At 35.2% G+C, this 18,644-nt stretch overlaps 1 protein-coding gene and 1 non-coding gene across 2 annotated transcripts in view; both read right to left on the reverse strand.

Moving 5' to 3' along the window:
* Positions 1-439: 439 nt before the first annotated feature.
* Positions 440-18,644, reverse strand: part of IPO7 (importin 7) — a 52,197-nt gene continuing 33,992 nt past the window's right edge. The window contains exons 13-25 of the mRNA XM_087868048.1: positions 16,305-16,394; positions 15,725-15,890; positions 15,379-15,539; positions 13,380-13,508; positions 10,453-10,519; positions 10,244-10,369; positions 9,695-9,792; positions 8,014-8,109; positions 7,129-7,349; positions 6,823-7,028; positions 5,629-5,835; positions 4,088-4,204; positions 440-3,228 (exon numbers count right to left, since the gene is read on the reverse strand). Coding sequence (XP_087724174.1) covers positions 3,131-3,228; positions 4,088-4,204; positions 5,629-5,835; positions 6,823-7,028; positions 7,129-7,349; positions 8,014-8,109; positions 9,695-9,792; positions 10,244-10,369; positions 10,453-10,519; positions 13,380-13,508; positions 15,379-15,539; positions 15,725-15,890; positions 16,305-16,394 — 1,782 coding nt within the window. The 3' untranslated portion in view covers positions 440-3,130. The remainder of the gene's footprint in view (positions 3,229-4,087; positions 4,205-5,628; positions 5,836-6,822; positions 7,029-7,128; positions 7,350-8,013; positions 8,110-9,694; positions 9,793-10,243; positions 10,370-10,452; positions 10,520-13,379; positions 13,509-15,378; positions 15,540-15,724; positions 15,891-16,304; positions 16,395-18,644) is intronic.
* Positions 15,972-16,153, reverse strand: LOC123786586 (small nucleolar RNA SNORA23). The gene has a single exon (XR_006778003.1). It is a non-coding gene; the product is annotated as a small nucleolar RNA SNORA23 (small nucleolar RNA).

The raw sequence follows: 18,644 nt of genomic DNA on the forward strand, positions 1-18,644 counted from the left end.
CTATCTCACAAATAATTACTTAAAAGACATTTTCTCCTTACATATTAATAAAATTCTGGATTTCTAGCTGGACACCTAGTTTCCCTTTGTAAGAACCACATTCACCAAAGTGCTATTGCAAGAGTGGTCAACCTCATCAAGGGTAAAACGTGGAATTCAGGAATGCTTAAAAAAAAAAAAAAGTCACAGATAATCTTCACCAAAATTTAAATTATATAAAACAGAACTGACATTTTTGTGATGGATGTTTTAATGTAATTTTAGGCCATTCATTTTACAAACACTTACGGAATGCCCACTATGCTTAAGGCATTGTGTTAGATCTTCCCAAAGACATGGTTTAGTCGTATTAATACAGTTCTTAACGATTTTCTCTTCATGCTTGCTTCAGGGCCTACATCTAGGGCTGAAGAGAAGCATACAATCATAGGGCGTGGTTTGGTGACCCCGGCTCTACACTCTGGTCTCTTCCAGAGGAGAGCACAGCAGTCACTATCTTGATAAGGTGTGTAGCTTAGTAATCACCATTTATGACCTGGAGAGAAACAGATTAACTTCCTTAAATAGTGATAAATGAATACGTTTTTTAAAAAAATAGATGGCTTAAGTTTAACAAAAAGTGAAGATTCTACACTGTAAGCCATTTGACAAAAATTGAAACCCAAACAAAATCAGAATTCACTTCTATAAATTAAATAAGTTACAGGTTTGTGAAACTGTGGGAAAGACTGTATGTTAAATAATATCTACATGCAACCAATTACAAGTCTGTAAATACTCTTACCCAAAGTCCTACAACCTTATCCAGAAGCACTTAACAAATATCAAGGTGCATAATCTGTAAGAAACTATAATTTGATGTTAAATTTAAGGGAATACTATAAATAACTGATATATATATTTGGTACATTAGAAACTAACACTTGAATACTATTTAATATGATTTAATTTTAAGGTCTTTAATTTCAATTAAAATCTATAAATGGAGATTAGTTTGGATTGTATGACAGAGGAGACAATAAAACTTATTCTCAAAGACATACCAATACATTTTCTTAGAATAAAAGCTCAGCAAATGAGAATTTTCATACTGTGCATGGGAGTAACTAAAACCTTTATTAGATATGGTTTTCCAATAACAATGTGAAAATTGGAATTATCAATTCAAAGAGCACTGAAGTCTGAAATTTAAAAAAGTAGACTAGATATTAAGGGATAAAAGGTAAAGGAAGATGAAAATGTTTAATACTATTCAATATATCCCCTCTGTACACAATGTTGCATATATACAACTACTCCATTTTAATTTTATTGATTTTATATAATAGTGAAATCCCCTTAAGCAACCTAGGGTATACAGATGGTGTCCAACTTGGGGGGAAAAAAGTAGAAACACACTTGATTAACAGTTTTCACCCACACATTTTAGACAGACAATTTTTTTTTGTTTTTTTTGCCAAGATTTTCATAGTAAATTCATAAATATAGGAAATACTTTCACTCCTTCAGTGTTAAAATAGAAAACCAAACAGTGCCAACAGTAGTGGCTTAATTATTGGCATACAAGAAAAACACAACACCAATGGGTTTTCTTCATTATGCATTTTAAATATCAATATGTGCATTTGTTTCATTTTTACAGTTATAAATTTCCTAGTCTGTTATAGACAACAGCATTAATAGTTTTGAATCCATTGAGATGTTGCTTTCAATTTGAAATATTGTGTGTATACAGGTATATAAAAAAATAACCCAATGTATGACTCATCTGACAGATGTTTAAGATCAATAAAGGCTTATTTTTCAACATGCAGTTAGGAGAGAAGGAAGCAAGCCAACCTCTCCACATTGTCTTTGTTGCTGGCTTGTTTTTGCAGTGGTATCAATAGTGGTTTTTGGAGGGAACCGTGTGCCTTCAGCCTAGCGATCAGATACCACAATCAACAAGAGGGGTAGGGAAGATGGGGGGAGAAGAATATGGGCAGGTGTTAAATTTTAAGAGAGTGCATTTTGCACTCTTTCTAGGTACAGGATAAAAACAGGCCAATGAGGGGAAAGTTTTATAATGAGGAAAAAACTGCAATCAAATCAAGACATAAGAGCCGAATTAAGTTCTTTTAATAGATTGCATATATAGATGTTTAGCCATACTCTTTGATCAACTCTTTAAGAGTAGAACTATGTCCAATTTACATGCTTCAAATATCACCTTTCGTATATGACACAGTAAGGTCTTGTTTTCAAGTCTCCACTTGTACACTGAGAGCTTTAAGAAAAAACAGGACACAGAGGGAGTTGCCATTTTTTAGCAGCAATGAAATATCACTAACCCCTTTTAACATACCGAATTCAAGTCACTATCAGAGGTGAGTGCACCACAAAGTCACCAGGTACAAAACTGCTAGTTCATTTTTAAATTAATAACTTGAAATTACCCTGCCCCCCACCCCATTACATCCCTTCTTTTTATAAACAGCAAACATTTTGCTATTTTATACATAGGCTAGCAGGCTTGTTTCAATATGAAAGTGCTAATTCATTTACAGATTTTTTTTAATCAGTTATGTAGTGCTACAATAAATGTCCAATAATCTACATAGGAACAATCTTTGATGAATGAAAATGATGAAGATTGAATAAGGCTATCAATTACCTTATCTTATTTACATATAAAGAATAGATACCCAATGGTGAGGAAGAGACAGAAATTGGACAAATACTCATAGGTGTAAAAATTACATCTACCTTTGAGCTTATACTGTAAATGAGACATTTTAAATAGTCCTGTAGCCCATGCCTATTTTTTCCTCAGAAAAAGAAAAGCTGCCTTCATGACATCCCCTCGTTTCAGATTTCCACAGTGTCACTTGAACTTTCAGTCAGAATCTTACTTTCTTCAAAAAATAAAGAAAATACCACCCCCAAATTACCACCCTCCCCCCACCCCTGAAATCCCTCTGGTTTCTTTTTCAGTGCCAAGTTGCATGATCAGGTCCCACCTCCTGGGTTTTTTTTGTCCATCTATTGATCAATTAGTTTAGAGTAGATAACATGAACCAGTTCTGGAACCGCTACTAGGAGGAACACAAGCTCTTCACTACAATCACACAGCAGGAAAGAAAGTGACAACTCAATTCATCCCTGGTGCCGGGCCTCCAAAATTGAAAGAACTTGGCACAACTGGAGCACTGAACTTGTATCCTCCATGCTTCTCAATCATTTTGGATTCTAAAAAAACAAGTAAGTGAAAGTTTAATAGAGTTTTTGATCATCTTACTACTTTGGAGAAGAGAAGGAACTGATAGACATTAATAAAAGCTTAACCCACTGGTATTAGCCAGAAGTCCCAAAGTTGTCTTCCTTCTCCTCCTCTTGTATAGGAGTAAGAGAGGGGAAGGGGTACATTATAGAGAGAAGATAAACCCCCATGTTGTATGCTGTAGACTTCTTAGCCAACTTTCACTTTTTGATGTTAAAAATCTTTAAATACACATTTCTGAGTCAAATACTGAATCAGAACTCAGTCTTCAACAAAGGGAGTAAGAGCTATGAATCTAGTGCTGGCAAATCCAAATGTAAAATACCTTAGAAAGTTGTACCTTCTTTGTAAGGAGGATACTTTTGTGAATATTAAACTAATCTGACTAATAGTATTAAGACCTACAGAAAATTGTTAGGCTGTGTTATTATCTAAAATGTCCTTTCCTGAAACGCATACTGAAATGTTTAAAGATGGTAAGAAGTGATGATGTCTGGGATTTCCTTTAATATATTTCCAAGAAAAAGCACAGGTTTCATAACCTAAAAATTTTTTTACACTTTTAATAGACTTTTCTACTATCAAGCCATCACCATGAGCTTGAGCAACTTTATTAAAGCTACTGCACAATGAAAGTAGTCTTCGACTATACTTAAAATCAGTCAACTATGGCCAAAAACAATTCATTTCTTCATTTCATTCCTTCATAATTCCTATCACCTGCAACAACTGTAGCTTTTACATAATTGTAAATCATTTAATATAAAAAGTTAAAGCTGTATCAAGTCATCAATTGCATTAAAGAGGGGTTGCGATCAATTGACATACCATGGGCTGCTCTTCTTTGATCAGCCAGAGTTGCTATATCCTGTAACTGTTTTCTTTGTTCTTCATTGAGACCATGAGTCAAAGCCTGATACCACACAGGATTACGATTTTGTATAGCTATCAAAAAGAAAACAAGGGGAAAAGGGGCAATAATATGAGAGGCTTGGTAGTTCCTTTCCATTCTGTTCCATCTGCTTCGCCTCCAGTACTGAAATTCTGATCTACTTTTTACTTTCCCCAAAATAATTTAAGTTACTTTAAGTTATTTGTGAAACAAAAGATAAAGGGAGAAAAATTCTGATTTGGCATTATGCTACAAAATTTTTTTATTCTCGTATTTCGTATCTCTAGCAAATAAAAAATCAGAGCTGAAACCAGTTCTTTTCTTAAATACACCTACTATCTTTTTCCAATGGTAGCTCTGTAATACTTAAAATGCTCACGTTTTATATTATAGCCTAAAATAATGGTCAAACCCAAACTGTGATAAATGGAAAACAAATTTTCCCAGCATGTGACAAGGCCAGGTATTAAAATCTCAGTGTTTCATAAAAACATGCACTAGATATATTGACATATAAGGGTACCAAGTCTGACCATGTATTTCCCTATTTCAATTAAGTAGCTATACAAAGGGGTAGGTGTGTGCTGAGTTGAGAGAAAAAAGTTCTCTATAAAGACTTTCCACGAAAGTTTTTAACACAGTAATTCCAAGACTGAAAACTGATTTCCATATGTACCAGATGCCAGGTGTTTGGGGGGGGGGGGAAGCTGACATCCAATCACATGATTTTCTATTTCTACTTTATTGCAATTCCTATGCACAGGCCCTCTACTATAAACCACCCTTTGGGATTAACATGTATTTAAGTCTATAAAATACAAAGTCACAGACAAAAACAAGTCAGTATTTCTTGGCACCTCAATCAATTCTTGTTGCTTGCCATGTAGCTCAGAAACCACTTCTCTATGTTTCTGTAACCTTGAAACGTAATTGCTTTGTCATGGGTTTGGAAGACTAATGCCTTGGTTATCACAGAATTTATTCTACATCAAAGTTCTCACAATACATAGGAATGATAGCACAGTTGTTAACTCTGTGGGGAAAAGGGTGTTTCAAATATAGTGCCAATTTTAATTTCTTAAGCTGGACAGAACAAAGATGTTATATTTTGTTGAAGTCCAAGTAAAGGATGGTAAAGCCACACACAATGTATTACAGGAAAAAAGAAAAGGGATTCCAAGATCATTAACGTCAAGTGGAAAGAGGAATTGTGACTGTATAAATTTTGAACTATACTATTTTCCTAAAATGTGCACGTTTCAATATGACAATCTAAATAAAAGTAAAATAATAAAATGAGGAAATACTCTATAACTCTATGGCAACAGTAGTAACTCTGGATACTTCAGCTACCAATCCCTCAATCATAGTCAAGTTTGGGTTCCTTCTTTAAGTGACAGACACAAATAAGGACAGAAAGGTTCAGGGAAATGGATCATATAGAGCTATCTGAATTACATATAACAAGTTGACTTACTTTGAAATATAGCTTTAAATATCTGATACTCATCAACAGGGTTATCTTCATCATCAATGATTGTGGAATAGCCTTCTAGAGCAGTCTCCTCAGCATCATCCTCTTCCCAATCTTCATCATCTCCATCCTCACCAGCTTGCTTAGCCAAAATCTCCAAATATTCTTGCCCATCTTCATCAATATCATCTTCATCACTCCCCAGTTCCTCTGCAAGCCATAAATAGGTGCATTTGTTAATACCGAAGTATCCTCTTACTCAACAAACTGGCAAGAAATCAGCCAGTAAATTACAAATCACAACCGAATAAATTCAAGTTCCAGGAACTGGTGTTTAATATAATATTCAGTGAGGCACCTGGCTGGTGCAGTTAGTTAAGCATGTGACTCTTGGTTTCGGCTCAGGTTGTGATCTTGGGGTCATGAGATCAAGATCCCCGTCGGGCTCCATACTCAGCACAAAGTCTGCCTGAGATTCTTTCTGCCCCTCCCACTCCTGCTCTCTCTCTCTCAAATAAATAAATAAATATTTAAATAAATACAATATTCAGCAATAAATAGAATAAAAACTTCTCATAGAAATACAAGAAACCCAACCACAATTCCTAATACCAGAGGTCTGAAAAAGGATTACATAATATGAGATTCAGCACTTGTGCTCTGGGCCTTATGGAATATACCAAACACCAACAGTAAAATAATATATAGTTTATGTTATACCCATAGAACACTTTTTGTGAGGTTTTTTTTAAAGGCTAAGTTGGTGAATGGTAAAAGACAAAAATGGCAATACCTTTCTTATTCTGAAACCATTATGATAATTTCTCTTAACCAACATTCCATAAATTTATACTCTTGTAGTCTGTAGTGTTCTACAGGTGAAATGTATTAGCCAACATCTCATCAAATTAATTTTATAGCGCAGATATACTTGGGTTTTAGCACTATCAGATAGATGTTTGCCAACAGCAAAACCATAAATGCCTACAATTGCTTTACATGTCAGGAGATCTAGCCCAAGTTCCTGCCTTTGCTGACCTTACGCTCTAGCAGGAAGATAAGGCACTCTTTTTATGCATGAATAAACAGGAAAGCATTTGGGTATGATTCCACATTTCTTTAGGAGAAGGGCTAAAAAAACAAGTCCACTGACTTCTAACTAGGTAAGTTTGGCTTCCTCCACCATAAATCCCTTACCAGTTTCATCATCATCTTCAGCTTCATCATCATCATCACTATCATTCTCGTGTTCTGCATGGCAGGCATATGCTCTTTTTAATCCATTAAATAAAAGGATAAAAGCTGGCAAAATCTGTCCAGAAACCTGATTTAAAACTTGTGGTATTTGTTCCATATCAATAAGAGCACACAGGCCCAGAACACACATCTTTCTGTCATGAAGCCTAAAAAATAAAATAAAATAAAGATTTTCTTCTTTTTTTTTTTAATAAGCAGAGTTTCTCACAAAGTTAAATAAGCAAAGATCCAATATATGTCACTTACCCCAAGAAACAATCAACATCATTAAGCCACTGGGTAATAAAATGATTTGTAACTGGTTCAACATTATTAGGGAAACGAAGATTTTCTAAGGTGTTGAGAAGTAGGTGTGGATTATAATACAGAGCTGCAATGGCAACTTGCAGGCACATTGTCCGAAGTTCACTTGTCTTCACCTCTCTTGTCAGTCTCTCTAAAGCTGCTTCCACAAATAAGGGAATGCACTATAAAGACAAACAGCAAAATATTCCAAAACCTTAAGTAACAGCAGTGTAACAATCCTACCTATATTAGCTTGTTGCCTCAACTAACCTCTTTTTCTCTCCATCAGATGACCTAAGAGTTTTTACTGTTGAGGCATTCACTGAGAAATCTAACTTTAGAGAAGACTTCACTGGGCTATTAGAGCCTCACCAAGATAGCCAGCTGGATTCACAATGTTCTTACTGACTAACCTTATTGTAGTAATCACTTCACAATATATACATCTGTATCAATTCATCATATTATACACCTTAAGCTAATATAATGTTATATTTCAGTTATATCAATAAAGCTGGAAACTGACCATGGAAATTTAACAACTAAATCTATCTTACTGCAAAGTGATAATGTGGCAAACAATACTCTCACAGCCTACTATAAAAAAAAATCTTACCTTGCATGATAACAAAGAGCCATAAAAACTTGCCAGTCATATTTTCACATATTAAACACATGATCATTTTATATTGGTTAAATTTTAAACCAACAATTAAAAAATGTTATTTAGTGCATAACAAACAGTAACATACAAAATACACAACTGCCCCAAAAGAAAAGAAGTGGAGGGAAAGACTGTCTCTCCAAAGCCTCAAAAAGAAATCATTAATAGTTAGCTTCACTGACCTGGTCTATGCCACGCCCTTTGCATTGTAAAATGATGACCTCTAACAATTTTGCTGCGTGGCACTCTGCATCTTCTCCTGCAACTCCTGTAAGAACCTGATCAACACAGAAATATAAAACTGCAATGAGGCATCATGAAACCTTTAAATCAGAGAAGATCTGTCCTCTGTCTATAGTCTCTGGAGTTAAGATATTCTAATTAATATAAATGATTACAATATTCATTGTACAGACTATAATCTAAAGCAACTGTGAGGATCTGAAGTTGCTGCCTGGCTGTATCTCAGCAAATGCACATCTTGGTCTACATAATCGAATCACCTCCCCTATAAGTGCCATTCTGGACTACAGCCATGTTGAAAACCACTATCTTCTCATAGAACCATCGTAGCTAAAGTACCCTACCTTTCTTAGGGATACCAGGCTCTTATGTAAAGAAGTACAAAAAATATTAATAATAATAAGCTGACATTGCTAGGCAAGCCCTTTCTCTACACAAGTCTCATAAAATAAAAAAATAGTGTCATTGGACTGGGAGAGGAGGAAGAGGCAGCTTGCTGATGGCAAACGCTATTCCCAAACAAGAAATAAAAAACATGGACTCGACCTGCTACTTAGAGAACTCTAAAGTGTTATGGGTAACTTCTGGAAAAGAAAGTAGATGGTATAGATAGATATTACTGTTCCCAGAGTATTAACATAAATTATATAATTGACAATAAATAATGAATAGTGTACCAGATAATGATTTTGTGACTAAGTGTTCAGAAAGAAAAGATATCAATGAAGACAAACCCCTCTAAAAACTCCATGGAGCAAAATTATTTTTTAAATGCCTAGTGTTAAAAAGCTAGCTGTGTCTCAGCACTGTTAGAAATGCAAATGTTACCCAATTATATTAACTTTGATTATCAAAGGACCCTAATTCAACAACTATATCCTCTCTTGTGTTAAGAAAATCATTAAAAAAAAATATATATATATGGCATACATTTACTTGTGATTTTCCAAGAAATGGCACAGTATTTCTGACTTTCATTTTAAGTAAACCCTTGGTTTTTACAATCTTGCTATTTACTAAATAATTTCTGTAAAGCCTCCATAAACCTGTAACCTCTAAGAATTTTCTTTATAAATTATCTTTATTTCTGATCCTTTCAAATATCTTTCAAATAAGTTCTTGATTCTTTCCTTCTTTTGATTCAATGGCTAGCAAAGAACTAGGCTAAGATAAGCTCCAGGCACTTTAAAAATCAAAAACACTTATAATGCTAATAAAATGTCAGGGCAGACAGGGGCACCTGTGTGGCTCAGTCAGCTCAGGTCATGATCCCCCTGGGATCATGCACCAAGTTGGGCTCCTTGCTCAGCAGGGAGTCCTGCTTCCCCCTCTGCTCCTCTAGTGCCCGCCCTCTCTCTCTCTCTTAAGTAAATAAATAAAAACTAAAAAAAAAAAAAAAAGAAAAAAGAAAAAGTCAGGGCAGACAGAAGACAAGTATTTGTCAAAGCCATTACTGTGGCATATAGGAATCAGTCTTTTAATTTATAGCTTTTAAAGCCCTTATTCTGTCAGACCCATATAATGTGTTCACCACCATGTGTCATGTATCTTCACAATTTCATACTTATCACAACACCAGCCTCATGACATATATCCTTGTATTAACTAAAAATGACCTACCTTCTTACACATACTATATATCATTTCAAGATACTTGGTATCAGACAGAAGTGTGTCTGTATCAACTGTTACGTAATTATGGAGCAGAGGCATCATATCTGTATTAATAAAAAGCATAGAAGTATTAAAAAATGAATTAAACTAAAAAATAAAAAAGTAATAAAAGTTAAATATCTTTACTAATATAAATGCTGTTTCTGAAAAATCTCCTTAGAAAAAGAAAGCAAATATGAGATTGTTTGGTCTGTAATAGTGTGTGTGTGTGTGTGTGTGTGTTTATGTGTATATAATGCAAAGAGTATTATCATATATTATACAAAAGACTGACAGGGGCAGGAGGGTGAGAATATGTGTTAAAGGAAACAAATCTAAAAGGATAACTAAATCAAAATATATAATGGAAATCAATGTTATCATCCTTGAGCATTAACTACAAGTGAAAACATCTAAAGAAGCACTTAGAATATTCAAAAGTACACGTTCAAGTGATATACTAAAAATAAATCAAAACAGGGAAATCTTCAGTAGTTCTATGTTGACTTGACTTACCTGTAAAGTAATCAAAGCCATCTTGCTGAAAAACCTCAAATACTAGAGGTAGCAACTGCCACATTTGCGGAGACACTTGTTGACACGTCAAACTATGTGCTAAAGAGAAGATCTCCTCATAGAATTCTAAAAGAGAGTATGGAGTCATTAGGACAATGATTGCTGATATGAAAAAGCAAGAAATTCTAAGCACAATTAGAGGTATATACCTAAGACATGCTGTTGTAAAACAGTTCCAATGACCTGTAAGCAGATTCCCTCAAGCTGCTGGGTTATCTAAAAGAGAAGAAAAACATTGTATGTAACTCCAGTGAATTAATAATGTATAATGCAATTCACTGCTTATTGAAATATAAAGTCAATATCTTAAATCATTTTAAATCTTTGTTTTGAAGTGACTCATTACAAAATTGTGGGTCAATGTGGAATTGAAATTTAATGAAATACCATTACGATTTAATGAAATACCATTCACAGTGAAACACACCCAAGGAATCACTTGCACAGTTTACCTAAAAAGTAAAGGAAAAATAATACCCTGGAAAATGTAAATAATAATGAAAATAAAGGAGCCATATCATTCTGCAGATAGATTACAGACCTTTCTGTGTTTAAATACAGATCAACTCAGCCCAGATGGAATTGAAAAGTCACTGTCAATGGCTTACAGAAAAATTACTTGAAAGAAGGCATTATTCATATCATTCCCACTAATTCTTAAGTCGCCTCTATTTATATAATTGTTAGATATAGTGAACCACACCCCAAGACCAAAAATACAAATTCCTCTTCAATTTTCAGTATGATCCTCATTCAGATCCCAAAACCCTGGAAACCATCAGAATGTTTGAAAAGTGGGGAAGGGAGACAAGATAAAATTTACTAACTGGATATAGAACCAGGACATCCATTTCAATTACATATACTTAAAACATTTTCAACTCTTCAAATATATTACAACTGATTTGTTAACCACAAACAGCTACAGAATTCCTCATGGCTTCTGCCTATCTCCAATTATAACACAGAACATAAATAGTTTACCAAAAATCTGTTGCAAAAGGCAATTTGCAGATAATCTGAAAACATGATTTATGGATATAAATATCTACACTGGAATTATAAACACCAAATTCAATACACTGGTTACTTCTAAGGGAAAGAAGTAGGGAAATGAGATTAGGAAGTGGTCCTGCAAGGGCTTTAATTATATTTATCTCAACTTTTTTTTTCTTACTGGAAATAAAGTCTAAAGGATATACTATAAAATGTAAAAAATCTAATAAATTCAGGTGGTAGTTAAAGGGTACTGGTTATAGTTTTCTGTTCTTTATCCTTTTCTCTATGTCTTGATTACTCCATTTTTAAAATTTCTCCATTTTTTGTTCAAAATCATTAGCCATCAGGGAAATTCAAATCAAAACCACACTGAGATACCACTTTACGCCAGTTAGAATGGCAAAAATTGACAAGGCAAGAAACAACAATTGCTGGAGAGGATGTGGAGAAAGGGGATCCCTCCTACATTGTTGGTGGGAATGCAAGTTGGTACAGCCACTCTGGAAAACAGTGTGGAGGTCCCTTAAAAAGTTAAATATTGAGCTACCCTATGACCCAGCCATTGCACTACTGGGTATTTACCCCAAAGATACAGACGTAGTGAAGAGAAGGGCCATATGCACCCCAATGTTCACAGCAGCATTGTCCACAATAGCCAAATCGTGGAAGGAAACGAGATGCCCTTCAACAGATGACTGGATTAAGAAGTTGTGGTCCATATATACAATGGAATATTACTCAGCTATCAGAAAGAACGAGCTCTCAACATTTGCTACAACATGGACGGCACTGGAGGAGATAATGCTAAGTGAAATAAGTCAAGCAGAGAAAGACAATTATCATATGGTTTCTCTCCTCTATGGAACATAAGAACTAGGAAGATCGGTAGGGGAAGAAAGGGATAAAGAAAGGGGGGGTAATCAGAAGGGGGAATGAAGCATGAGAGACTATGGACTCTGAAAAACAAACTGCGGGCTTCAGAGGGGAGGGGGTGGGGGAATGGGATAGACCGGTGATGGGTAGTAAGAAGGGCACGTATTGCATGATGCACTGGGTGTTATACGAAACTAATGAATCATCGAACTTTACATCAGAAACCAGGGATGTACTGTATGGTGACTAACATAATATAATAAAAAAACATTAAAGAAAGAAAATTCTCCGTTTTAAAAAATTCACGATTACAATTCTTTCTCAAAGACAATTGTAAGAGAAAATTAGAAAGATGATAGAAATGGTAACACAATAATATATACTTAACACCACTGACCTTTACACTTAAAAATGGGTGAGATAGTAAATTTTATGTTATGTGTAGTTTACCATCACTAAGAAACATTTTTTTTAATTAAAAAGAAAAACTAGAAAGGTGCCTGGGTGGTTCAGACAGTTAAACGTCCAACTCTTGTTTCTGGCTCAGGTCATGATCTCAGGGATTTGATGGGGCGTGTGGGTGGCTCAGTCAGTTAACGTGTCTGCCTTCGGCTCAGGTCATGATCCTGGAGTCCCAAGATCAAGCCCCGCATGTGCTTCTCCCTCTGCCCCTTCCCTCCATTAGTTCTCTCTCAAACAAATAAATAAAATCTTAAAAAAAAAAAAAAAAAGATCTCAGGATTGTGAGATCGAGCCCTCCACTGGGCTCTGCGCTGGGCAAGGAGCCTACATAAGATTATCTTTCTCCCTCTGACATCCCCTTTGGAAAGAAAAAAAAGGAAAACTAGGAAGAAGATTTTTCTTAGGAATCACCACACTATTAGACCTGGATCTGAGAAAGGCAACCTAAGAGGCAGCCAGAATCTAGAGCCTTGAGGTAAGGATACGGTAATACAAATACCTCCTTCCTATTCCTTCTAATACTAAAGAACCTAAAATATTCATAAGATACCAATCTTCTCCTTACAAAAGGGAACTAGTTAAAAGATGGCACAATCAAGGTGCATGTCGAAGATAACCAGAGAATTAGATAAGCCAGAGCCTTCCAAAAAAGCATTAGGACAGTTGTTGAAAAATGGCTTTAAATTCCCTAAAACTTGGATTATTACCTGGATCAAAACCTTATAACACTGAATCACTTTACCTCTTTATGATCTTCAACTACACTCAGAAGTGTGTCGATGGTATTCAGGATTCCCATAGCAGTGACTGCTTTGTCATCACTTCCTTCTTCATCTGGCCCAGTCTGGATTACCTGATTAAATGTCATTGCCTAGATTCAAGAGAATATAATTTAGGCTTGCCATTATAGCAATATAAACACATTCTGGTCTAAAACTTAATTTTTAAAAATGTTCTCACAGGGACAGCAAAACCAATCAATGTCACCAAACTGATTAATAATAATTAAGAGTCTGGGCTCTACAATCAAATGGTACTGGCACTTACTAGGTGACCTTAAGTTACCTGACCTGTTCCCTGACATTTCATATGAGAACTTATCATAGAGATACTTCGAGGTTTAAATGAGGCAAGGCATAGAAAGTGCTTAATATTAAGAATATTTTTATTAATATTACTGGCTGACATTCAACAATGCCCAAATACAGGTAGGTATATTAATCAAGGTTTTTTGTTACAAAATTCAATTGTTTTCAAACTACTGAGAAGGATGGAGTCCTAACTAATAATCAGCTTATTTTAAATGCAATATACACATTTAATGAATGTTGCTATAATTATTCAAATATCCTTCCCCCATTTCAAAATCAGCTTTTCACAAAACGCTCTGCTTTTGCTTAAATCCACAGCAAATACCAAGAGCTAGATTCCTGAAACCTTGATACTCGGCAGGAATATAAACTGTATCAAATAAATTACCGTATGGGTATTATGAATGGTAATTGTCGGGGACATGTTCATACTTTCTATTACCCTTAAATTATTTACATTGTTAATTCTCAGAAGTTTGGGGCTATGTACAGTAAACAAAGGTCAACTACTGAATAACTACCGTTTATAAATTACATTAAAAAAAAACACACACAAAACATCTAGGGGTGCCTGAATGGCTCAGTCGGTTAAGCATATGACTCTTCGATTTCAGCTCAGGTCATGATCTCAGGGTGGTGAGTTCAAGCCCTGCACCCAGGCTCCACGCTGGGTATGGACCCTGCTTAAAATAATTTCTGCCTGCGCGCCTGGGTGGATCAGTTGTTAAGCCTCTGCCTTTGGCTCAGGTCATGATCCCGGGGTCCTGGAATGAAGCCCTGAATCCCACTCCCTGCTCAGTGGGTCTTCTTCTCCCTCTGTCCCTCCCCCCTTTTTTGTGTTCTCGCAAATCAATCAATCAATCAATCTGGAAAAAAAAAAAAAAGATTCTCTCTCCCTCTCCTGCGCTCTGCTCTCTCTTTAAAAAAACTATTTAGGGCATCTGGCTGGCTCAGTCATCATGTAACTCTTGATCTCAGGGTTGTAAGTTCAAGTTCCACATTGGGTGTACAGATTGCTTAAAAAAATAAAATCTTTGAGGGCACCTGGGTACCTCAGTTGGTTAAACGTCTGCCTTCAGCTCAGGTCATGTTCTCAGGGTCCTGGGATCAAGCCCCTGCATCAGGCTCTCCACTCAGAGGAAGCCGACTTCTCCCTCTGCCCTCTGTTCCCCCTGCTTGTGCCCTCCCTCTCTGTCAAATAAATAAATAAAATCTTAAAAAAAAAAAAACTTAGAAATTTTTTGAAAAAAATCCCTATTAATAACTATTACCTCTATTTCATCTTTTTTCCCCCTACTTCATCTTTAAGTTGGTTGTCCAAAGTAGTCCCAGAAAATCACACAAACAAAGCAGTCATGATCAACGTAGATAGTAGTTAAGAATGTGTGTTGTGGAGGCATATATTTCAGGTGTGAATCCCTAGCTCCATCCATTCTAGCTTGGGCAGGTTACTTAACCTTTTCATAGCTCACATTTGCTCTCAGTATATGAATATTCTTCATATAGGATTGTGTGAGAATTAAATGAGCTAGATATATGAACCAAATATATATATAAGGCATAGAACAGTACCTGATATACAGGAAGCCCTATGAAAATACTTGTTAGAAGCTTTAAGTAATGAATAAATGATTGGTTCAAGTAACGTACCAAATGCTGTGTCATTTCTACCGCGATAGGAGTAACTTCTTCACTATATTCACAGATCATTTTTTGAATTACATTGGTAAGATCATCATTTTCTGTTTCTCTTATTATATGAAGAAGAGCCTGCATTACAGGTCTGATGAATGGTGTAATATATTCTTTAGCTGTAAGAGAAAAAGAGAAAAAAAATTTGGCCAAAACCTCCTAAAACCTGATATAACATACATCAAACAATAAAAAATTGATACTTTCCCATAAAGGGGAAGACAATGTGTCAACTTTCTAGGATTACGCCTTGTACAATTATTTGTAAAAACACTGCACTAGTTTAGAGATATAAATCCTTTACCTTTTTCTTGATTGCTGATCAACACTTGAAGTGCAATGGCAGCTTCCACTTTCACAGGCATTTCCCTATCATCAATCAGACATCTTCGCGTCAGCTCTAAGGCCGTTTGCAGGTTCTGGTCACTTTTGAACTTTACTTCACAAAAATAGTGAAGGACCCAGCAAGCCTTTTATTAAAAGATGCAGTGAGTTACTACAGATATCCTACATTAAAATGCCCCAAGCTACAGTATCTCTACTCCAAAGTTCTGTGTGTGGGAATTTGGAGGCTGGCCAGTGGTAGATATGTCCAGAGACAACACTAGACCAGTACTATGATCCCAACTTACTCTTTGGCTGCATGATGTTTGTGTGAATAGCAAGATCTGAATGCAAAACACAGACAGACACTGCTATGAGACACAGATGAAAACTATGCACACATTACAGCAGCCACTTAAATATTTACATGAAACAGAAGTCTAAAATGAAATAAGGCTTTTACTAAGGTGAGCATTAAAAAGGTTCCACACAGAAGTCCACATAAGCAGTCATTCATTACAAAACATAAATGTATAATTGAATACAGGTTTAAAACATACCCTCGCTCTCATATAGCCTAGTTCACTGCTGAAAAGAGGGAATACGTGATTCTGCAACATGTATTCCATCTGATCTTTGTAGATCTTTTTCTGTAAATATAAACAACAATTATTCTTGAGAGAATTCCAAATATAATCATCTCAAATGCCAAATAAATACACTAATGTTAAAAATGACTATTACCAAAACATACATTTATTCTGATTCTTTGTACCTCAGGATCCACTATCCAATTTTCTCATTCTCAAACTTCACCATCAAAAAACACTGAATATCTTTTAACTTTTTACCTCATTTTCTTAGAAAGTATTTACACCAAATCTTACGGCAATCATGTCTGAGTAATGGGAGGGTGGTTAATTTTATTCCTTACCTTATAAAACTATTATAACAAAAAAAAAACTATTATAATGAAAAAAGCCTCACTGGAAAGGTTCTAAATGAATACAACACAGATTGAGAAAAGACCCTGCTTACAAGGTAATAATGTGGTTATCTAAAAAGATATTCTTGGGGCACCTGGGTGGCTCAGTCGATTAAGAGACTGCCTTCGGCTCAAGTCATAATCTCAGAGGCGCCTGGTGGCTCGGTGGGTTAAGTGTCCGACTTTTGATCTCAGCTCAGATCAAGTCATAATCTCAGGGTCTGGGGATCGTGCCTGTGTTGGGCTCCCTGCTCAGCGGGGAGTTTGGTTCTCCTTCTCTCCCTTGCCCCCCACCTTTGCTCATGCACTCTCACTCCCTCTCAAATTAATAAATGAAATCTTTAAAAAAATTTTTAAAAACTTAAAAATTTTTAAAATGCCATGGTTAAGGAACAAAAATATTCTCATGAATCTTAAAGTAGGGTCTTTTCTAAGTGGTAACAAGCTTTTAAGAAGAGTTTTTGGAACTGCATGTTGTATCAACATTAAAAATAAATGCTTGAAAAACTGAAGACTGAGACATGTGAACTAAATGCAATGTGGGATCCTGGACTGGATCATGGACCATAAAAAAGGACATTAGTGGGAAATCTTGCACAATGTGAAAGGGGTCTGTAAGATTAGTGAAAAGTATGCTATCAATATTAATTTCTTGGTTTTTGAATTGCAGTATGGCTATCTAAGATGCTAACATTAGGGGAAGGTGGATGAAGAGTAACAGAAACTATTTTTGCAATTTTTCTGTAAGTCCAGAATTACTTAAAAATAAGGAGTTAAAACAGAAAAATCTGAACTTGCCAAGAGAACTCACTAAAGATTCCCGCCTGCCATATAACAAAGAATCACTATCTTTAACTTATAAACTAACAAAAGGATGGGTGGACAGATATAAAAAAACTAAAATATAAACAAAATATACCTACAGATTAATGGTGATATGGAACAAGGTTCCTGGGAGTTGGATGATTCTGTGACTAAATATTTACTTACACTTTGTTACCATTTATTAACTTTTAAGCAAAATAAATTTCAGATCTTATTTATCAAGTCAGACATAATGTGCACAATTAAGTTGAGGTTCCTAACAATAAATCTTATCCAGGGTCATTACTAGAAATTTATGTCACAAAAGCATGATGTTCCTAGGCTATGAATAGATTGATTCATGTTTATAAATTTCCTTAAAGATAAATTTTTTGAAGGAAAAAACCACTATTTTACAATTATCTGACATGAAAATAACTTATGCAAAAGAAGTACGTTAAGCAAAAGCAGCAAAAGAAAATATAAACTGGACATAATTTCAGAATCTTATCAAAACTTGTACTTAAAAGGACATCAAGAAAGTCAAACGATAACCCCCAAAATACCTCAAATCATATATATGAAAAAGGTCTAACATTCAGAAGATACAAATACTCTTAACAAAAACTCTTAACGATTCAACAATGAAAGGACAAATAACCCAGCTAAAAAACAAAGGATTTGAATATACATTTCTCCAAAGAAATATACAGTAGCCAATATGCACATAAAAAAAAAAAAGCTTCTCTGTAACATTAGTCACCAGGGAAATGTAAATCAAAGCCACAATGAGGTACTATCTGACACCAACTAGGATGGCTACAATAAAAAGGTAATAATTGTTGGTGAGGACATAGAAACTGGAAGCCTCACACATTGCTCGTAAAAATATAAAACGACATAGCCACTTTGGAAAACAGTCTGGCAGTTTCTCAAAATATGACAGCAATTTGACTCCTAGGTATGTTATCCAAGGGAAATGAAAATATTATGTCCAGACAAAGATGTGTACATAAACAATCATAGCTTCAGTATTCATAATAGCCAAAAAATGGAAACAATGCAAGTGTACACCAACTGATGAATGCATAAATAAAATGTAGTATTATCA

Source organism: Ursus americanus, chromosome 16 (genome assembly GCF_024610735.1).
Source record: "Ursus americanus isolate L20-20 chromosome 16, mUrsAme1.1.p, whole genome shotgun sequence".
NCBI classification, from domain to species: Eukaryota; Metazoa; Chordata; class Mammalia; order Carnivora; family Ursidae; genus Ursus; species Ursus americanus.